Here is a 23,467-nt window from a genome sequence, read left to right as displayed (position 1 = left end):
CATTGGTTTCTTGCTTACTATATTTAGATATTATCTTATCCGTCAAAAATTTTAAAACAACCTGTGCAAAGCAATATCGAAAACAGTTTCAAAATGTCAAAGCACAGTTTCATCTAACTTCAAAAACATATAATGCATAAAATGTAAAAGTAAATTAACACTTAAAAAACAATATTTTATCTGTCATTCATAATTTTCTCTAGTAATGTAAAATTTCAACTGATTTCTCATTGGTTCTACTGTAGGTGCATGAACCTGACAAGAACAGACACAAGGTATAAGAAAGATTTATGTGCTTTTATTTGTGTTACTTTTAAGTCACAGGTGGCTTTGAGGACAAAGAGATGAATCGAGAAAATAAAGAAAAATGCAAAAAAGAAGACTTTGGAATGGAGAAGTGAACAAGGGAGAAAAAGATGTTTTCTTTTGTTTCTTTTCCTCATCCTCACTCTGTCTTCCTCTGTTTTCTATTAGTGTTCAATGTCTTTCCTCCCTACTTTTTCTGTCTCTCCAAGAAAACAAACGGGAAACATTGAGAGAGATTATGGTGCTCTATTACAGAGATGCACCATCTCTTTAAATATCTCCTCTTCCTATACATTTATGAAGGGAAACATTACATGGCAGACAGAACAGAGAGATTGTGATTTCATGATTTTAGATTATTTTATTGAAAATAATCACATTAGCTACATGTAACTCACATTCAGAGAGCCCAAATGCTAAAAGACCTCCAGTTTAGACAAGTGTTTCTGTGAGAGGATAGATGGACCATGGGGAGACTGAATATGTAACAAGATGGTGTGGCAATGAGGAGGTAGAGAGATGGTTGATAGATTGAGTTATTCTTCCTCTTTCTCCTCTCCGTGTGTTATGACATAGCAGATGTTCTTGTAGTCTACGTTTCCAGCCACATCTGGAGGGAAGGCAGCCCAAAGGTTTGTCATCTAGAAGAAGATAACAACCAGAAGATCTTAAATAAGTTGTCAAGTAAAACAAAGGCAACATTTAAAAAAATGTTATAATGCATTGCTAGGCAATGACTACGTTGTTCTGGGTGCTTTCTTACTGGCCCAACTGAAAAAGCAAACCTCTATGTCTCTAAATATGTCTTGGGTTCTACCTTCAATGTATAGTGCTTTTCACAAAACACATTGTTTCAATGTTTCACATTTAGCAAATAAGACTTGGCGATAGTATAAATGTATGGCTAAGGGATATTTACTTGTTTAATCCCACATTTCTCCTCAACAAGCCATACAGTTTGAATTCCTGCCATAGCACAAACAGTAATTATGGTTCTTGCTTTAGCAAACACCATTACTTAAAATCCAACTACAACTAACCTCCTCGGCGGTAAATCTGTCGCACTGGGTGGTCAGGAGTTCCTCGAGGCTATAGAATAAAACAAAATGTTATTTTCTCGAAAATAAATCTTCACCATAGTTGTAAGGGCTTCATGAAAGTTCAGCATTCTCTTGTGTGAACAACGAGTCAGGACACTTACAATTCCTTCTTGATGGCGCCTGTAGCCTCAGGGTCCAGAACTTTGAAAGCACTCACGATAACATCCTCAGGGTCAGCACCTTAATGAAGAGTTGAATAAATGTTGCGAATACTTGATGTGAATACTTGTTGAGATGTCAATTCTATGCATTCTATAAATACAAAACTATATTTTGTACATTTTCATAACCATTAATTGTAAGTCAGTAGAGCATGGTGCTAGCAACGCCAAGGTCATGGGTTTGATTACTTGGAAATACATGTACTGATAATATGTTTACCTTTAAAGCACTGTAAGTCACTTTGAATTAAAGTGTCTGCCAAATGCATGTAAATGTATCTGGCAGGTAAAAGTTATGTACTAAAGTGAAAGTTACAAATAGTAATACTTAATCCCTAACCAAAAGTATGAACAATAAAAATGATTTGTGATTACAAGAATAAACTAAGTCAGAGAGAAGATTTAAACAACTCACCCTTTAGCTTCTCACCAAACATGGTGAGGAAGACAGTGAAGTTGATGGGGCCGCTGGCTTCTTTGACCATGGCTTCCAGCTCCTCATTTTTCACATTTAGCTGACCCATGGAGGCCAGCACATCTCTCAGATCGTCCTTGCTGATAATACCATCCCTGTTCTGGTCGATGATTGTGAAGGCCTGTTTGTTTTACAGAGGGTAAGACAGTTTATGCCAGTTCATTTTGCATTTTATCCAAGCAGAAAACATCAGTCATGTTTATGGGGTGGGGACTGGGTCTATGTAACGTACCACTGAGGATTATTGGTATCTACAAACAACAATCTTCAAAGTGTTACTAGGCTTTAAATTACACTTTGCAAAGGGTATGAATTTTAATTGAAGTTACTACTAATTGCATCATATGTCCCCAAAGATACACAAGATGTTTTCACAGTAGAAAGGATTGATTTTGTAGTTGTGAAATACATTTCCCTTTCTGGCATCAGGTCTTGATGTCATTCTACTGAACATAGTTGAAACTGGAGATGACATCTGAGATCAAGAAGTATCTTGGCAGCTGCTGCCCACTTGTCTAAGTTGTTAAAAGGTCACAGAATGTACAACAAGACTTTGGGGATATTTAAGGAGGGAGGATTGGTTACGCTTGCCAGCCCCAACTAATCTCCCTACAACCTCTCCTTACTACTTACAACAGCTATTGTTTTTTTGCTAATTGGTTATTGAACATAAAACTAATGCTACAGTTGGTGACTTCTTTCTTCTAATGTTTTCAAAATCTACTTCTTGCTGAGTTACTAGTTATCATAGAAATCTGCAATTTAAGATTTTCAAACACATGAGCATGGGTGAATGTCTAACATGCCCTCAACCTTAATCACTGACATGATCTGATTGATTAATTTGATTGATGTTAAAACTACTTTTTTCTGTGTTGTGCTGACAAAATGTATAACTTTGAATGTACAATATTTTAGGAAAACCGTTTATGATAAAGGAATTTATGTATTGAACTAATTTCAGGTTTAGCAGAGATTTAAGAAAAATAAGTCAAATTACTGAAGAATGAGCACTGTACCTCCTTGTATTCCTGGATCTGGCTCTGCTCAAACATGGAGAATACATTAGAGCTGCCGCCCTCTGCCTGCTGCCTCCTCTTGGCCTTCTTGGGTGCCTAAAGAGAAACACATATGTATGGAGTGAAAAACACACATGAATGGTTTGCTGCTCCATTTCCACAGTTACGATTTCTGTCATCATATACATATTCTGCTAATCACCCAATGAAAATAATTATTTTTCATGTTGCAAATTCAAATTTATATTTCCAGTGATAATAGGGTTCCATATTTTAGAAGGTGTCAAGGCAGGATGTTTTGTAAAGTTGTTAAGTGCACTGGCAACTCAATTATTTTATATATATTTAAAAAAAAAATATATATATATATATATATATATATATATATATATATTGTCTAAAGTCTTCTAAAAACACTCACCATCTCTCAATTTTTTTGCCGTTGGTCAAAAGAGGAGAAGTATACACCACACTGATGTGACTGACACGTTCGTAGTTCCTCTTGGGGTCTTATATACTGGCCTGGGTGTGCTAACTTTAGCCTGAACATCAGGTTTAGGAAAGTGAGTGCTGGTGAAAGTACAAGACAGGAGGTGTATGAAGTGCTTTGGTGTCACTTTTCATTCCTGATCCAAAATAGGATTTGCACGCCTTGGAATGAGGTGAATTCAGTCCAGTAATTTTGGCTATAGTTTGGTTTACCTTGTGGGCAAATATGGCAAGGGCAAGGAGATTGTTGCTGCCTTGACTGAAGGGCTCAGTTTCTTCTGATCTGTGTCTGTTGAGTATTAATTTGTAGGTTAATGTAAGGCTTGGTATATCTTTTCTGGAAGTAAGAATTTTAAAACAACCCATGGTATCATTTTCGTATATGACATACCATTGCCAGTCAATGGTCAAAAAATATTTGTATTTTTTTTATTTTTTTTCACAATAAGAATGGTCAATATTAGTTTTATGAATCAATTATGGCTGTAAATTAGACCACTTAACATCAACTGAAAAATATTTGAATATTTGTAAGACCTTATTTGGTTGTATGTCAATGTATAACTTTAGTATTTAACAATATTCTCCAATGAACTAATATCCACTTATGCATTATGTTCACTTTCTTGTGTCCAGTAAGAAGGCATCATTCTTACCATATAAAAATAATGACATAACTGTTTATATTCTTCTGAACTGATTCATTCTTTAAAGTAAACATATTAGCAACGTATGATAGTTTAATGTTTATATGTTTTTGTTTTTTCAATCTTCTATTCATTTGTAAGTCACTAAATGTAAATCATGTAAATATGATTTTAAGATTATAAAACAGTAAATGATCTAAAGATTTACTTCTGACAGTAGCTAACTAACAACATATTGATTCTGGAAAATGATAAAGGTGCTGTACCATATATGTACATTGGATGTGTGGTGTGTATTTTATGAATAAATGTCTGAATAGAAGGGGAGTTTGATGACTAAACATAATTTTCAAGCTCTGGGGCTCTATATCGAGGAGCTTATAGACCTCTGGGATAGTCCAAAACAGCATTCTGCAGCCCTCCCTCTTCACACCATATATGCAATCCATAGCAGACATTTATCATGGGCCCAACACTGAATGCATGTACTGAAATACAGGGTTGTGGAAACTGATACTCTGTCTCTGCAGGGAACTTGGTCTTTTCTGTGGCTCCTCTGTTAACTGTCAGTCCCACTTTTTGAACATAGAGCTGAAAATAACATTTCTAACATAAATCTTGAATACTTTGGAGCACAGACTTAAGTTTGTTCTCTTTTAAATGAGACAATTGGCAGATTATTGTAAAAATGTACGTAAGTGTTTTTCTTTTTTCTTTTTTTACAAATGTTATATAAAATTTGAAGTTTATGAAAATGTAAAAATATAAAAAAATATATATATATATTTTATAAAACATGATTGACTATAAAACTTCAATAAAATCAAAGCCAAAAATATGAACAAGTTGTGTTCCAAATTTTAGGGTGATATCTCAAAAAATTAGCTTTCAGTAAGATTTTGTTTGGGCGTAGTATGAATCTTTTCCACTAGATGACATACAGGCTCCATTGGTGACCATATAAGGACGTACCCATTTCTATATATGGTTTGAGTGATCTGAACCATATATTTCCATATTTTTTGTACAATTTATGAAGTAGATGCTATTCAGAAGTGGTACGTGCAATATGGCAGTATTTGATTTGAATTCAACCTTTAACAAACACATAAAAGACATGCAGAAAGAACACGCATGAGCGTTATAAATAATTTTTTCTTTATATTTACATTTTTTTCTTTCTTTTTTTTCTTCTCAAAAATAGAATTGTTATCTTTTGAACTCTTGACATGAAAACAAACTGAGGTTTCTACCAATCTTTCATGATTTTTCATGTGCATCACTATTTCAAAATAAAGGTCTGAACACGCCCCATGACTTATATTCTTGTTGCAAATTAAGAAATTACTGTTCCTCTGTCATTTGTATCGAAATCCGTTCATCAAATAAATGCAGACTTGGTGAGCATGAGAGATTATATTTAAGTTATAGTAATGAATGTATTTTTTTCTTTATTCTAACATTATTCAGTATTTTGAGATTACAACACAATATTGTCCAAAATATACACTATATTGCCAAAAGTATTGGGACTCCAAATCATTGAATTCAGCTGTTCCAATCACTTCCATGGCCACAGTTGTATAAAATCAAGCACCTAGGCATTCAGACTGCTTCTACAAACATTTGTGAAAGAATAGGTCGCTCTCAGGAGCTCAGTGAATTCAAGTGTGGTACCGTGATAGGTTGCCACCTGTACAATAAGTCCATTCGTGAAATTTCTTCACTACAATTAGCTCAAGAACAGTGCGTAGAGAGCTTCATGGAATGGGTTTGCAAAGCGTCGGATGAAGTGGTATAAAGCACGCCACCACTGGACAGAGCAGTGGAGACGTGATCTCTGTAGTGACGAATCATGCTTCTCTGGCAATCCGTTGGATGAGTATGGGTTTGGCGGTTGCCAGGAGAATGGTAATTGCCTGACTGCACTGTGCCAAGTGTAAAGTTTGGTGGAGTTTGGGGATTATGGTGTGGGGTTGTTTTTCAGGGGTTGGGCTTGGCCCCTTAGTTCCAGTGAAAGGAACTCTTAATGCTTCAGAATACCAATACATTTTGGACAATTTCATGCTCCCGACTTTGTGGGAACAGTTTGGGGATAGCCCTTCCTGTTCCAACATGACTGCGCACCAGTGCAAAAAAGCAAGGTCCATAAACACATGGATGAGCGAGTTTGGTGTGGAGGAACTTGACTAGCCTTCACAGAGTCCTGACCTCAACCCGATAGAACACCTTTGGGATGAAAGCCTTCCCAGAAGAGTTGAAGCTGTTATAACTGCAAAGGGTGGGCCAACTCCATATTAAACCCTATGGATTAAGAATGGGATGTCATTAAAGTTCATGTGCATGTAAAGGCAGGCGTCCCAAAACTTGTGGCAATATAGTGTATTTTAAAACATCCATTTAACTGGATGTCTGTCCACTGCACTTTACAGTGCATTAAAGCTATACATTTAATTTGAAAGTGAATTTCCTGTGGATCAAACTCATATTCTTGGTGTCTGTAATTATCTTGGAGTAATTTTTTTGTAATGTATTTTACAATTTGAAGATTTTGCCATATGGGAAGAGCAAGTAAAAATATTGCCTTGGCACTGACTGCACAGTAGTAATATTATAAGTGGAAGTGGTATAAATAGTCATTTAAAATAATTCAACAATTCAGACAGAGTTTAAGTGCCACTACAAGAAAAGGTGTAGTGGAGAAAGTGACAGCTGCAGACAGAATTAGCTCGCCATCCCCCGGTTTTCACACACACTTTTCAGAACTAATGTAAAGCGTATCAAATATTATACGCTAGCCCAAATGTTCTCTCTCCAGCAAATTCTCTTCTGGCCTTACACACACACACTGGCTTTCTAAGTTGTATGGAGACTTTCCATAGGCATGAAGATTTTTTTACTGTGCAAACTGTATCTATCCCTCTATTCTATCCCTGTATAACTCTATCCCTACCCCTAAACACAACCCTTACAGAAAACGTTATGCAATTTTTTATTTTATTTTTAATTTTAATGTGATTTATATGCAGTCCCCATTTTGTCCCCACAATGTGTGGTTTACCAGGACCCCCCCCCCCCCCCCCACACCCCACACACCCCACACACCCCACACACACACACACTTTCACTTATGGCTGATGTCCCCTGCTCTTTAAGCACACACTCTCTTCACTCCCACTCCACTGAGCTAAATATAGGGCAGTGGTTCCCAAACTTTTTTGTCAGCCAAGCTTCTTAGATGTGAAATATTTACTTCAAGAATCCTCTGTAATTTGAAATTACCATTTCAATGATTTAACACCATTCATGTAAGTTCATGGCCACACTGGTGTTTTAGGAACCCAATCAAATTCAATATAGTTGTCATGTCTTGTTTTCGTTTTGTTTCATGTTCTTGTTTCATGTCTCAGTCATGTTTCCTGTTGTCATGTGATTCCCTGTTATAGTCATTTGCCATGTGTTCCCCATGTGAATATGGCATGTTGTCATTGGTTTATTGTCTAATCATGTGCACAAGTATCCATGTTTAGTCATTAGTCCTTGTATATTTAAGCCCTCATGTTTGCCTTGTTACTTTGTCAAGTATTGTTTGTGTAACCACTGTTTGGTAAGCTTTCTGTTCATGTTTATGGTTTGCCAAGTCTATGTTTGTTTTATATTTTGATCATGCTTTGGATCACTTCAATAAACTGCACTTGGGTTCTACAACTTGCCTTCAGTGGACTCCCTTTACAATAGTAATGTGCATAATAATAATAATAATAACAATAATTAAAGCTGCAAGCAGCATTTATCGGGGTTCAAGCAGTTAAGGCCTAAAGGCCTTTAAGCACACAAGCATCAAAAGACATTACGTTTTATTTAGCAAGCATTTAACAACTGCTATCATAGATGAAAAAGTCAATTTACAGCCAATACATGCAGTTTGCCATAGGAAATATATGGTTTTAAAGCGTTTTTACAGTTGTAGCACCTTTTTGCCTGAGTCTTCTTACAGTCTTGCCTGATCTCCACCACTTTTATTAGTAGTACTCAAAGTGTGCCTATATATATATGTGTCAAATTTGTTGTAAATATGTAATTTTGATAAGGAGTTTAGACAATTATATTCAGTGGCGTAACGAGCCAACACCGGGCCCTTAAGTAGGATTATCAAGGCGGGCCCCTTGATGACGCAATTGATGACATTGATGACGCAATGTCTGCGAGTAGGCTACCATGAATAGGGCAGGATATGATCATACACAGCATATAAGAGATGAGATGACTAACAAAATCAGGAGGAGCCTACGCTCACCAAAAAAAAAACAATAAAAAAACACTGGTGACAGCGCACCACCATAACACATTGTTAGGCCTAGGTCCAAATACATAAAAAAGATGCTCTCTTACATTATAGCGGGATTTTCCGGGCTTTCCTATGTGCAACTGCAAAGTTGTCGATTAGATCAGAATTGTGCGTACGGGCATTCTCAATTGACCCTTCGCAGGGAGTTTGATTGACAGGCGATCTGACTAATCATAATCCGCCATTTTGTCCCACAAAGCAGTCAGGAGAGTTAGTAGATTAACTTTGGAGGATTTAAATTTGAAAAACAAAGTGTACTGACGTCTTAGCACTTTAAAACAACATTCCTTTTATGTTCATTCATGTTTATTTTAATGCTATAGATTAACTAGAAGGAAGAGATGATCGGTTCATGAGCAGCTTTAACTGAGCCTTGAGTCTACAGCGATCTGTCAGACACATTAAAGAGTCACAAAACGGTATTTATTGTTTAAATGTCTCTAAAAAAATACTACATTTGAAAGGTGAGACTTTTGGCGCTTTTCCATTACCAGTACCAGCTCAACTCAACTCCACTCGACTCGACTCGGCTCGCTTTTCGCTCCGTTTTCCATTGCAGATAGTACCTCCACAATAGTACCTGGTCGTCATAGCGACGCCGCAGGAAACTGCCGTGACTTAATCTTCTACGCGAGATACATCCGCTGCCACACACAATGGACAATGGAGGAAATCGAGTGTATGCTGTTTTTGGATGTTTTTGTTTTTGCTGTTTTTTATTCAGGATACTCCGTCTGGCGCGTGCAATGATGACGCAGTGAATAGTGATGATTCTCTCTGACCAATCAGCAGTCTGCCGTGTTTTCACGTTACATTTTAGTATCGCCTCAGCTTGCCCCAGCTCGCTTAGAACCTCGCCGGAGGTGGTACGAAAAAAAGTACCTGGAAGCAGGTACAGGTACAACTTTTACACAGTGGAAAACCAAACAAAGTCGAGTCGAGTCGAGGCGAGCTGGTACTGTGTAGTGGAAAAGCGCCATTTGTTTCATATCAAAAGTACTTGTCTGACAGCGCGCAGTCTCCTCTCTGATCCGCATGTATTTCCATGTATTTTTCACTGCGTGAGAACTTGGTGTGGTGTGAGAGTGGCGTCGCTTGTCAGACATAGCAACAGTAACTAAAGTGGGCGGGTCTTTGCGAATGGTCATTGACAGTATGGACGGGGATTCGCCAGTCCCAATTCAAAACAAATTTCATCACAATCCATCATTGTTCGTTTCAAACATGTGAGAGCATCAAAATGATCCATGGGTGAAATTGGTTGGATTTAATTCATTTTTTTTGTCAGTTCCTATATTAATTTTAACATTTTGGCATTATTGTTTAGCTATTTACCTATGTTTTCAAATTTCCTTTGTTTTTTTGTTGTTGTCTCGATCGGACTAACGGCTTTGAAGATAAACACAAATTTTTAAACCTCTAAATGACACTTACAAAAACCATAAGGTGAAACCTGGCATGTTTGGTATTGTTGGACTCGGCAAGGATTCAGGAGACTTAGGAGGTCACACCTGTGAAAAAACACTGGCTTGAAACTTCTAAGGCTCCTTCAAGGCATTGTGCCAATGACGTATACTGAGTTTTTTGAGATACACCAATGTTCTCATAGACTATCATGGCACCCTGGACAAAGACACTGCGTGCCAATTTTCAGTAGACTAACAGTTGGGTGCGCTTATAGCTATTTTTATGATTTTTTTCACTGTTATAGCGCCACCAAGTGGCCAATTGTCACGATTTTTTTCATGTCAACTCAGATTGAGATTATGAACATGTGTCCCAAGTTTAGCGAAAATATCTCTTTCTGCTCACAAGTTATAACCATTTTATAGTGCCACCAAGTGGCCAATTGTCATGATTTTTTTTTCACATGACCTCAGAATGAGCTCATGAACATGTGTCCCAAGTTTTGCGAAAATATCTCTTTCCGTTCACAAGTTATAACCATTTTACAGTGCCACCAAGTGGCCAATTGTTGCGATTTTTTTCAAGTGATCTCAGATTGAGCTCAGGAAGATGTATCCCAAGTTCAGCAAAAAAATCTCTTTCCGTTCACAATTTATAACCGTTTTAGTAAAAGTGGCCCTGGTGCCATCAAATATTTTGGTTCCCCTTATCGACCGTTAATTGAAATTTTGAATTTTTTGGATTATTATTGATTGTCAGACTCCAGAGAATATTCTTGCAGTGGTTTGGTTCCGATCGGGCCAAAAACCTAGGAGAAGTTCGCAAAAATAGGTTTTTCAAAAAAATGCAATTTACTCAAAATTGGCGCCAAAGGGCGAGCAAATCGGAGATAGCCATTTTGTCCGCCTTGAGCCAAGGATTCCAACGATATAAGACACTTGATCCTGGGACAAACGGTCTAAGAGTTAGGAGCGATTTTGAACTTTTGAACTTTTGAACTTTTGGTTGAACATTTCATGCTTGAACCCCTAATAAGAATGAAGGCTTTTTGCCAGTTATAGCGCCACCTGTGGTCCGATCTCCATGAAACTCTGCATGCTTCCTCAGCATGTTCTGACACATATGCTCATCAATTTTGGTGAAGTTCTGAGTTTTCATTTGGGATTTATAGGCTTTTGAGTGTATTTTGCCACGCCCCTTTTCTAAATGACCCTGTTACAGCCACCCAAATGCAAAAGTTCAACTTTTTTTCAATAATTATTGATCTAGAGAGTCCAGAGAATTGTCCTAGACTGGTTTGGTTCCGATCGGGCGAAAAACCAGGGACTAGTTCGCAAAAGTAGGTTTTGGACAAAATCCGACATAGCAGAACATTTTTCCTGCCTACATCCAAATCGGAGATAGTCATTTTGTCCGCCTTGAGCCAAGGATTCCAACGATATAAGACACTTGATCCTGGGACAAACGGTCTAAGAGTTATGAGCGATTTTGAACTTTTGGTTGCTGTAGCGCCACCTATGGGCCAATCGGGGTCATACTCTGATAGGTTGTCCCCAAATTGAGGCCTACCATCTGGCCAGGTTTCACGTCTCTAGGCCTTACGGTTTGGCCTGCACGATGCGTTTTACGAATCCTTACAATTACAATAGGGTTTCAGCATTTCATGCTTGAACCCCTAATAAGAATGAGGGCTTTTTGCCAGTTATAGCGCCACCTGTGGTCCGATCTCCATCAAACTCTGCATGCTTCCTCACCATGTTCTGACACATATGCTCATCAATTTTGGTCAAGTTCTGAGTTTTCATTTGGGATTTATAGGCTTTTGAGTGTATTTTGCCACGCCCCTTTTCTAAATGACCCTGTTACAGCCACCCAAATGCAAAAGTTCAACTTTTTTTCGATAATTATTGATCTAGAGAGTCCAGAGAATTGTCCTAGACTGGTCTGGTTCCGATCGGGCGAAAAACCAGGGACTAGTTCGCAAAAGTAGGTTTTGGACAAAATTCGACATAACAGAAAATTTTCCCTGCCTACATCCAAATCGGAGATAGCCATTTTGTCCGCCTTGAGCCAATGATTCCAACGATATAAGACACTTGATCCTGGGACAAACGGTCTAAGAGTTATGAGCGATTTTGAACTTTTGGTTGCTGTAGCGCCACCTATGGGCCAATCGGGGTCATACTCTGATAGGTTGTCCCCAAATTGAGGCCTACCATCTGGCCAGGTTTCACGTCTCTAGGCCTTACGGTTTGGCCTGCACGATGCGTTTTACGAATCCTTACAATTACAATAGGGTTTCAGCATTTCATGCTTGAACCCCTAATAATTGTGTTTCCCCAAACTGCCGCCTTAGAAGCAGGGATAAGCTCCACAATTCCTGTGATCTTACCGAGGTCAAATGATTTGGAGAATGGATGAATTATTGCTTAAAAAAAAAAAAAGATAATTATAACTGTTAACACTTTAGATTACAGCTGTCACAACAGGTCAGGTAAAATCGAGAATGGGATCCAATTGCAGTACCTTTATTTTTAAACAAAAACAAAGATGATAATCCACAACAAAGAAGATCACAGGGAATAACACCTGGTCGCATAAACAACACAAGACACTCTCCAGTTACTTTCGTAACCTCGGTTCCCTGAGAAGAAGGAAAGAGACATTGCGAGCTATGCTATGGGGTGTAGCCTATCCCCTCCTTCCCTTAAGCCTAATTGCACCACGCCAGTAAATTTTACTGGTCAATGACATTTGAGCACACCAGCTAGGGGTGGAGCCATCTGCTATATAGCTTGGCACTCATAGCCATTGCCTCTGAATCTTTCGACTGAAAATAGCCATTGCCTCTTAATCTTTTAACTGAAAAGCAATATTTATAAGACTGAGGTTTGGACACAACAGCGTGTGCAATGTCTTACTAAAGTAATCGGAGACGTTCCCTTTCGAGTCGGTCTCTTGACATTGCGAGCTATGCTATGGGGACAGTATTAAACCCCACCCCGCTGTGGAAAGAACTCAAGCATAGCGAACAGAATCACAATTAATGGGCAAGCTTGAGCCCGTTGACTGCTTACATACCAACTAGCAGACCTAGGAGAAACCATGACAGCCAACAGATTCATAGAAAATCCAGTAGCAGCACTGCTGGTACTCAAATAAACAAGCATTAATGCGTGCAAGTATCACTGATAAGATAATAATACCTGCAACTCGAACGCTTATCTAAGGCAACGAATAAACGCTCCAATTGGAGCGACCGAGTCAGTGCAGAGCTCAGTTGAAACCACACAGTTCAGAGTGAAGGGTGTGGTCAGGTGCACAAACAACCAATAGAAAGTCAGCTGGCATCTTTGCACACACAAAATAAAATCTAGCAAAAGGTGCTCTGAGAAGACATTCCTTTTGCCCAAGCCCACGAAGAAGCCATATTAGTAGAATGAGCGTGGACTCCAAAGGACAAATTTCATTCTTAAAAGCATACTGTATGCTAAATCTATAGCTTCTACAATCCAATGAAACAAATGCTGATTCGAGACCTGCAGCTGTTTACGGTGACCTCTGAAACAGACAAACAACTGTTCTGACAGCCTGAATTGACTCAATCTGTCCACATAAACTCAATGTGTAAACTCAAAGCGTGAACAGGGGATAATGCCTGCAGTGTTATAACTTTCACCCTGAATGACATTGACAGCACTTTGGGCACATAACAGCTTCTGGGTGTCAGCCTGACCATACAGTCATTCCTATCAAACTCCAAACAAGCAGTCTTCGTAGAAAGTGCATGCAGGTCACCTACTCTTTTACCACACACCAAAGCGAGTAAAAGCGTCATCTTGCGAGAGAGCACTTTTAACTGTCCCGTATGCATCAGTTAAAAAGGTGGCTCGGAAAGTGCACTAAGCACCAGTGTAAAAGTCTGCACTCTTCCAGTGAGGTAAAAACCTTTATTAAATTAGTGAGAGCCGTGTGTAGAGAGCTGTGTGGTGACTACTTGTGCACTTTATCTGACCAACTTTGATACGGGGAAACACACACCGGGCAACACACGGAACAGTGAAGCCAGTGCGCACTTGAGGTGGGCACCACTGGCGAGGGGCTGCTGACCTCGCCGACCGATAGCCTCCATCTTTTGAACAATGGAATATGAAGCTAAGCCGGTGACTTGCCGCAGGATTTAATAGCACTACCTGCTTTATGAAAATGCCGTTCGGTAGCAGAGTGGTTAGGGGGCCGTACAGAGGGTGTCTGGCAAGGCGCAGGCGTTCTAAGAAGGCAACGTTTAAAAGACCCGTCCTACTTATTTTTGACACCGCAGCACTGTTGCATTAAAGCGACGGCACGGCAGGACCAAATAAAGTCTGGCCGGGCTCAACTGGCGCTCCAGCGATGCGCCACTTTTCACTATCGGGGAGACCAGATAGATTAAACCACAGTTACAATATATTGTATGGGTCAAAATTAGCGAGTTTTCTTTTATGCCAAGAATCAGTAGGATATTAAGTAAAGTTCATGTTCCATTAAGATATTTTGTAAATTTCCTACCGTTAATATTTAAGTTAATTTATTCCCTCAAATATTGTCCTATCCAAACAAACCATACATCAATGGCTTAGCCTATGTATTCAGCTTTCAGGTGATGTATTAATATAAAAAAAATGACACATGTGACTGGTTTTGTGGTCCAGGGTCACATTTGTTGTGAGACCAAAACAAAACTGACTCTAATCAGACATACAGAAAAAAGTGAAGTCTTGTGTATTTTCAATCACTGTCATCAAAACCGTCGCCATAGTTCATATCAGGAAGAACGGTCAGAGCAGTTTTATTGACAGCATGGCTAATTAGCATTTTGATTATCTTGTTTATGAACGATGACACAAGGACGAGCCATTCTGATGGCACTGATACGTTAAATTGACATGAATACTTTTGTGAGATAAAATAAGGATTTTAAGCATGTTGGGTGCTTTTGAAGATAATCCATTGAGAAATGCACCAAACTGAGAAAAACTGTAAGACGCCAAGTCCCTATAGAAAGGGACTTTGCTTTGACTAATGCAGCAGGTGGCGACAATGTTCATAAAGAGTGAATAGTCATTAAAGAAGAAGAACCGGATGTGCACAGAATTTACACTTCCTTAACAACGACGGTCTGAAGGACGCTAATGTGTCTAGTGATTGGAGTAAAGTAACTTAACGTTAGATTGTTCATTAATACATTATTCAAATGACAGAGTGCAAACTTCTTTTAAGACATCTTTTTGATACTAAGTGGATTACTATCTAAAGTCATCCCGAATTAACAGATATCTTCAACAAATGTCGAAGGTTTCCTTTTGTGGTTTCCTATTAGTTTTGATTGCGATTGTTTTTCCTCAAGCGACTTTTCAGAACACTGCACAACACCACTCAACCGATTCAACAAACTCTTCGGTTTCATCTAACGTTACAGCCGCAGCACTGACTGCCACATTCACAGATGGAAGTGCTGTTTTCCCCACTGATGCCACCATAGAGCCCATCATAAGTCCATCGGGTAAGAGGATGAATTTCTATAAATAACATGCCAACATCATATTTCACCCCCCAAATCAAAATAAATTCGGCCGCTTCTGCATAAAGAAAAGTTTGAGCCTTTAAGGACCATTGCCATGATGCCATGATCAGACGGACATTCATGTCGCGTTCTAATTCTCTTTGCTTTTTCTTTTCCTACAGTGACTGAGAGCATCACTGATCAGACTCCATTGAGCACCGATCTGAGCCCATACCCCTTCACTTTTACTGATAACGCACCTATACTTACTAACCAGTCACGATCAACAACAGCATCGAGTAGTGATTTGAGGGCAGAAATGAACTCTTCGTATCCAACAAACTCAACCGACTCATCTGCAACTGCTACACCGAAGGGTACATTCACAGATGATCGTGCAGTTCTGCCTACTGATGCCATCATAGAGCCCATCACAAGCCCGTTGGGTGAGTCGAAAGAAGCTGAATATCATAAAGCTATTGTGCATAAATTAACCCTATTTAGAACCATTTTTGCAATGTAACATTATTCTCCTCAAAGTTAAGCATTGGAATACAGATGTGGCCTTTAAAAATGCGCGTCTCAGAGAGAAGAATGCTGCAAGCACTTCCGAAATTCTGCGGGATCGTGCAGAAGGGGGATTAGGTGTTGGACGCAGGAAATACTAAAACCTGTAGATGGCAGTCGTGTTTCATGTGGCCATACTGAGTTGACAAAGTATGACGAAGACAATGTTTTCTTTTGCCAGTTAGGCTTCATAAACAGTCACATATTCTTCATAAAAATCTCAAACGCGCATCATTTGTCTTATTTTTTTCTTCTGTGTACTTACAGTAGAAGAGACGTGATATATGATAACTGAGTCTTATAACACAATAATTTGCGAAGACCTTTGAAGAGACCGAGAGCATTTGCGCAATATCATTATCTAATTTTACATTTAGTTCCTTTTTGCATCTTAACGTTTTAAATAGCTTTAACGTGGTTGTGCGCTTTTCTGCATTAGCCTACTGTACAGTACTTTTTATATTATCATGTTTCCCTTATAGGCGTCGATTTCGGTGGGGACGGTGGGTACGCACCCACATTTCGTCATGAAATTTGGTAATCATTGTCTGACCCAACAAAAAAAAACATTATAATATTCATTTTATTTTATTTTTCGTGTTCGCATTTATGAGGGAAAAAACAACGTGTCAGTTCTCGGGTACGGACGTGAGCGCTCTGAAAGCGGCACTAAAAGACTGCTTTAAAACTTTCACAGAGACCTCAAACAGAACAGCTGCCTTTCTTTAAACTGAATTTCGTTTTGTATTAATTATATCTTAATTTTAATCAATGTTTCATAAACCAATTGTCTGGATTAAAGAAGTAAATATAGCAGACAATCGCGACATTGGAGGCACCAGCGAGTGAACTGGATATGAGAGAAAAAATTGGTAATCATTGTCTGACACAACAAAAAAACATTATAATATTCATTTTATTTTAATTTCCGTGTTCGCATTTATAAATATATGAGGGAAAAAACAACGTGTCGTGAGCGCGGCACTAAAAGACTGCTTTAAAACTTTCACAGAGACCTCAAACAGAACAGCTGCCTTTCTTTAAATTGAATTTCGTTTTGTTTTGATTATATCTTAATTTTAATCAATGTTTCGTGAACCAATTGTCTGGATTTAAGAAGTAAATATAGCAGACAATCACGACATTGGAGGCGCCGGCGAGTGAACTGGAGTTCGTTTCATAAATGAACCGAAACTCGGCGTATAATGCACATTCACATTCACAGCGTATTTAGACACATTTAGACGCATTCATAATCATTACTTTTACCGGTTCTTTGTGGCAAGCTTTATGTGTGCGGTCGAGCGCTTGAGTGCGGCTATATTACGTAAACGCTCATTATCCTGTAGGCTATATAAGTAGGCTAATTAAATTAATATAAAGGGGCGATTTGTTCACGAATTGCTTAAATGAAGAACTAGCCTACTAGAAAAAAAAAAAAAGTTAGTCGGAAGCAGCCCTTATTCCACATATTTTCGAACCAGGCAACAGGACATCTGTGTTGAGCGAGCGACCCTGCGGAATGAACGAGCGGAGCGAAATATTCAGAATTGCGCTCTCCACTCACGAGCTCTGGGGTGCGTTTCCCGAAAGCATCGTTGGCCAACTATGGTCGCAAGTTCATCGCAATGTCCATTGAACTCTATTGGTAACGACGGAACTTGCGACCATAGTTGGCCAACGATGCTTTCGGGAAACGCACCCCAGATCGGAACAAACCTGAACCTCACTGTCTGCTGAACTTGCAGAATCATCAAAATATAATATTTTCTAAAGAAGAATTTTAAAACTTTATTGGTGGTAGTTGAGAAGAATTCCTCTTTCCATATCTAAATCATTTTGAGCGCAATATAAATGTATCATATTGTTATTCTTATTATATAAGAATAATACGTATTTTTTTACAACATTTTTGACATATAAAGAATATAAGTTTAGCGTGTTGACCTTTTAGCATTATTTCCTAATTATAAGTTTTTGCTGAAATTGCAACAAAACTAAAAGTGCATAAAACAAAAAACGTCATTACTTTTTAAATTCTTATTCACTCTTTGTTTAGCGATGTTTATAAATATAGCCTAGCCTACTATTTTTTTTTTTTTGCATTTTTTTGACAATCTGTCCTACACTGAGGCCACATCCACACGAAGCCAGAGCTTTCCCTATCCGATATTTTTTTCCCCCGTTCGAAAAAAAAAAAAAACCGTAAACATGGCGTCGTCTCAAGAAATATCTGCGTACACGCGAAACCACTGAAACCGACTCAAAACGATGTAGCCTAGTATACATACCAGACAGGCGCTGTAATTCTGCCACAGACATACAATAAAAACTGAGAAGAAGACTTAAAGCATGCGCATAAACCTTGCGCGCTGTATACAACAATAGCCTACTATTAGGCACCGTATAGCTTCTTTTTTTCTTTTCTTTTTTTATCAAGAACTTTGTTGAACAATATGAACAACCAAATGGTCTGGTACAAAATATGAGTCACGATATTCGATAGTTAACGGACGCATAAAGCTTGCCACAAAGAACCGGCAAAAGTAATCAGGTGTCAAATATAGCAAGGAGACATTTTAATTGTTTATTAATAAAGTAGTGTTTTATGTGTCAGTGAAAGATGTTGACAATGCTGACTCGTCATCTTCGCAGATATTGTGAACGTGCCTGTAGAGAGAAATGCACACCTCAAGAGAGCTCTGTTTCTTTTCGTTTTGAATTGTTTTGTTTAAAAGTGGACATTTCAAGCTTTCTAGATGCATTTCTGAGTTTCGGTTCATTTATGAGACGAGCTCAGTTCACGAGCAAAGCGAGTTATATCGCGCCGGTGCCTCCATTTCCTGATTAAACCGTCTTAAATGTGTCTCCGTGTGGACAGAAACCAATGTAATCTTCCTGATTTAATCACGTAAAACACAAGTCTAAACACAAGCACCACTCTTCTGAACCACAAACCTCCAAGAGTTTGTAAACCAATTGTTTGTAAAACATATTTAATACTTTACTTACAAATTAAAAAAAAATGTTTACAGTGTATAAATAAAACGACATGAAGGAAGTTATTTCCAAAATGTAATTAATTGCACACAATTGTCTTTGTTTTAGCTGCTTGTTTTAGCTGCTACCAACTGACACAGAGTCAAGAAATTACAACCCCCCACCCCCCAGGTCTGCCGATTCAACCCCCAATGCTAATCGATCTCCTCTCAGGGAATCAAAAGAAAACCGTTTTTTCCTGTTTTCACCAGCGTGTGGGCGGGGTTTTAACCCTCTGATGGTCTTTATTAAGTTGGCTTGAGAAAGCCAACTTACTGATATTGTACTTAAACTTATTATTATTAAGTTGGCTTGAGAGAGCCAACATATTGAAATCCTATTTAAACTTATTATTATTATTCTGAGACTAAAATTTCTATATGAAACTCGTCCTAGAGCTTTAACTCTACGTACTCCAAACTCGGCTCAGACACTCAAACTTTTCTGACTAAGTGTGCTATCTATTTTCAGACTGATCGGACTTACGGTTTTCCTAAAAATGACGATCAAAACTCGGAAAAACTCCCATTGACTTAACATTGGGCATTCTAAAAAAATTCAAACTCACCAACCGACAAAAATTTAAATCTAAATCCCTTGAAAACTAATTCAAACTGCCATTCTATATATATTAGCCAATGAAACTCATTTAAACTAATAAACTCTAATCTCATACACTTATAAACTAATTAACTTAAATTTAATAACTAATTAACTAATAAACTCATGAATTCATAGACTTATGAACTCTTAAACTCATAAATTAATAAATTCTGAACTCTAAACTCATTTAAACTTATAAACTCTAAACTCAAAAACTTGTACACTTATAAACTCTAAACTCATAAACTCTGAGTGTGTGTGTGTGTGTGTGTGTGTGTGTGTGTGTGTCTGAGTGAGTGTGTGAGCGAGGTAGTCTGTGTGAGTGTGTGTGTGTGTGTGTGTGTGTGTGTGTGTTTGTTTGTATCTATCTAACTTATTTATATATCTATCATAAACTTCAAACTACTGTAAACTACTGTAAACTTCAAACCACTATAAACTTCTTAAGTTTAAATCTCCAGCTCCCAAGCAACTCCATAGCAACCAAACTCGAGTACCCTAGCAACCGTTTTGTAAGACCTATATCTCTGTATCAGAACATCGTATAGAGATGAGGTTTGGCTCTTTTGACTCATGCTAGCAAACAGCACTTCCAACATACTACACATGCTAGCAGTGAATAGCTACATGCTAATAGTGATTAGTTAAGTGTTAAATCATGCCAAGATCATGCTAAGAACTCTATAAAAACTTCATAGTAACCATCTGTGACAACTACCAGCCACCTATTAACACCATATCAACCGCCCTGAATACCTTAGCAACCGCCTAGCAACACCATAACAACCACCCATAACACCCTAGCAACCGCCTATCAACCACCCAGAACAGCCTAGCAACCACCCATAACACCCTAGCAACCGCCTAGCAACCACCCAGAAAACCCTAGCAACCACCTAGCAACCACCCATAAGACCCTAGCAACCGCCTAGCAACCACCCAAAACACCTTAGCAACGACCCAAAACACCCTAGCAACCACCCAGAATACCCTAGCAACCACCCAAAAACCCTAGCAACTGCCTAGCAACCACCCAAAAGACCCTAGCAACCACCCAAAACACCCTAGCAACCACCCAGAATACCCTAGCAACCGCCTAGCAACCACCCAAAACACCCTAGCAACCACCCAGAATACCCTAGTAACCACCCAAAACACCCTAGCAACCACCCAAAAGACCCTAGCAACCGCCTAGCAACCACCCAAAAGACCCTAGCAACCACCCAAAATATCCTAGCAACCGCCTAGCAACCACCCAAAACACCCTAGCAACCACCCAAAACACCCTAGCAACCACCCAGAATACCCTAGCAACCACCCAAAACACCCTAGGAACCACCCAGAATACCCTAACAACCACCCAAAACACCCTAGCAACCACCCAGAATACCCTAGCAACCGCCTAGCAACCACCCAAAACACCCTAGCAACCACCCAGAATACCCTAACAACCACCCAAAACACCCTAGCAACCACCCAGAATACCCTAGCAACTGCCTAGCAACCACCCAAAACACCCTAGCAACCACCCAAAATACCCTAGCAACCGCCTAGCAACCACCCAAAACACCCTAGCAACCACCCAAAATACCCTAGCAACCGCCTAGCAACCACCCAGAAGACCCTAGCAACCACCCAAAATATCCTAGCAACCACCCAAAAGACCCTAGCAACCGCCTAGCAACCACCCAAAAGACCCTAGCAACCACCCAAAATATCCTAGCAACCGCCTAGCAACCACCCAAAACACCCTAGCAACTACCCAAAACACCCAAAACACCCTAGCAACCACCCAAAACACCGTAGCAACCACCCAGAATACCCTAGCAACCACCCAAAAACCCTAGCAACCGCCTAGCAACCACCCAAAAGACCCTAGCAACCGCCTAGCAACCACCCAAAACACCCTAGCAACCACCCAGAATACCCTAGCAACCCCCTAGCAACCACCCAAAATACCCTAGCAACCGCCTAGCAACACCATAGCGACCACCCATAACATCCTAGCAACCGCCTAGCAAAAAAACGTTCTGGTCCAAACTTTCTCAAGCCAACTTAAAGTTTGTCTCGACGAACTTTCGCATCTAGTTAAGTTGGCTTGAGAGAGCCAACATATTGAAATCCTATTTAAACTTATTATTATTATTCTGAGACTAAAATTTCTATATGAAACTCGTCCTAGAGCTTTAACTCTACGTACTCCAAACTCGGCTCAGACACTCAAACTTTTCTGACTAAGTGTGCTATCTATTTTCAGACTGATCGGACTTACGGTTTTCCTAAAAATGACGATCAAAACTCGGAAAAACTCCCATTGACTTAACATTGGGCATTCTAAAAAAATTCAAACTCACCAACCGACAAAAATTTAAATCTAAATCCCTTGAAAACTAATTCAAACTGCCATTCTATATATATTAGCCAATGAAACTCATTTAAACTAATAAACTCTAATCTCATACACTTATAAACTAATTAACTTAAATTTAATAACTAATTAACTAATAAACTCATGAATTCATAGACTTATGAACTCTTAAACTCATAAATTAATAAATTCTGAACTCTAAACTCATTTAAACTTATAAACTCTAAACTCAAAAACTTGTACACTTATAAACTCTAAACTCATAAACTCTGAGTGTGTGTGTGTGTGTGTGTGTGTCTGAGTGAGTGTGTGAGCGAGGTAGTCTGTGTGAGTGTGTGTGTGTGTGTGTGTGTGTGTGTTTGTTTGTATCTATCTAACTTATTTATATATCTATCATAAACTTCAAACTACTTTAAACTACTTTAAACTTCAAACCAATTTAAACTTCTTAAGTTTAAAGCTCCCAGCTCCCAAGCAACTCCATAGCAACCAAACTTGAGTACCCTAGCAACCGTTTTGCAAGACCTATATCTCTGTATCAGAACATCGTATAGAGATGAGGTTTGGCTCTTTTGACTCATGCTAGCAAACAGCACTTCCAACATGCTACATATGCTAGCAGTGAATAGCTACATGCTAATAGCGATTAGTTAAGTGTTAAATCATGCCAAGATCATGCTAAGAACTCTATAAAAACTCCATAGTAACCATTTGTGATAACTACCAACCACCTAGTAACACCATATCAACCGCCCTGAATACCATAGCAACCCCCCAGAACACCCTAGCAACCGCCTAGCAACCACCCAAAAGACCCTAGCAACCACCCAGAACACCGTAGCAACCACCCAAAAGACCCTAGCAACCGCCTAGCAACCACCCAAAAGACCCTAGCAACCACCCAAAAGACCCTAGCAACCACCCAGAATACCCTAGCAACCACCCAAAACAGCCTAGCAACCACCCAGAACACCCTGGCCACCACCTAGCAACCACCCAGAATACCTTAGCAACGCCTAGCAACACCATAGCAACCACCCATAACACCCTAGCAACTGCCTAGCAACCACCCAGAACACCCTAGCAACCACCCAAAATACCCTAGCAACCGCCTAGCAACCACCCAAAACCGCCTAGCAACCACCCAAAACACCCTAGCAACCGCCTAGCAACCACCCAAAATACCCTAGCAACCACCCAAAAGACCCTAGCAACCACCCAAAATATCCTAGCAACCACCCAGAACACCCTAGCAACCGCCTAGCAACCACACAAAAGACCCTGGCAACCGCCTAGCAACCACCCAAAACACCCTAGCAACCACCCAAAACACCCTAGCAACCACTCAAAATACCCTAGCAACCGCCTAGCAACCACCCAGAATACCTTAGCAACC

At 39.3% G+C, this 23,467-nt stretch overlaps 2 protein-coding genes across 2 annotated transcripts in view; one reads left to right on the top strand and one right to left on the bottom strand.

Moving 5' to 3' along the window:
• Window positions 1–278: 278 nt before the first annotated feature.
• mylpfb (myosin light chain, phosphorylatable, fast skeletal muscle b) lies at window positions 279–3,594 on the bottom strand. The gene is made up of 6 exons (XM_084434075.1): window positions 3,483–3,594; window positions 3,062–3,157; window positions 1,983–2,163; window positions 1,508–1,586; window positions 1,347–1,395; window positions 279–947 (listed from the first exon to the last, which is right to left on the bottom strand). The coding sequence occupies exons 1-6, from the start codon at window positions 3,483–3,485 to the stop codon at window positions 843–845; spliced, it is 513 nt and encodes a 170-aa protein (XP_084290201.1). The 5' UTR covers window positions 3,486–3,594; the 3' UTR covers window positions 279–842.
• Window positions 3,595–15,050: 11,456 nt separating this feature from the next.
• Window positions 15,051–23,467, top strand: part of LOC311306644 (tectonic-3-like) — a gene marked incomplete at its 3' end in the record, with an annotated part of 140,539 nt that continues 132,122 nt past the window's right edge. Inside the window, exons 1-2 of the mRNA XM_084435160.1 lie at window positions 15,051–15,494; window positions 15,677–15,940. Coding sequence (XP_084291286.1) covers window positions 15,278–15,494; window positions 15,677–15,940 — 481 coding nt within the window. The 5' untranslated portion in view covers window positions 15,051–15,277. The remainder of the gene's footprint in view (window positions 15,495–15,676; window positions 15,941–23,467) is intronic.

The sequence above is a fragment of the Rutilus rutilus genome, assembly GCF_951802725.1.
Source record: "Rutilus rutilus genome assembly, chromosome: 16".
NCBI lineage: Eukaryota > Metazoa > Chordata > Actinopteri > Cypriniformes > Leuciscidae > Rutilus > Rutilus rutilus.
The sequence above is the reverse complement of the archived record's forward strand: the minus strand, read 5'-3'. Positions and strand labels throughout refer to the sequence as shown.

Coding starts and splice junctions, on each gene's coding strand:
- mylpfb (XM_084434075.1), bottom strand. Junction 2,164..3,061: donor AGATCCAGGAATACAAGGAG/GTACAGTGCTCA, acceptor TAAAACAAACAG/GCCTTCACAATCATCGACCA. Junction 1,587..1,982: donor GTTTGGTGAGAAGCTAAAGG/GTGAGTTGTTTA, acceptor CTCTTCATTAAG/GTGCTGACCCTGAGGATGTT.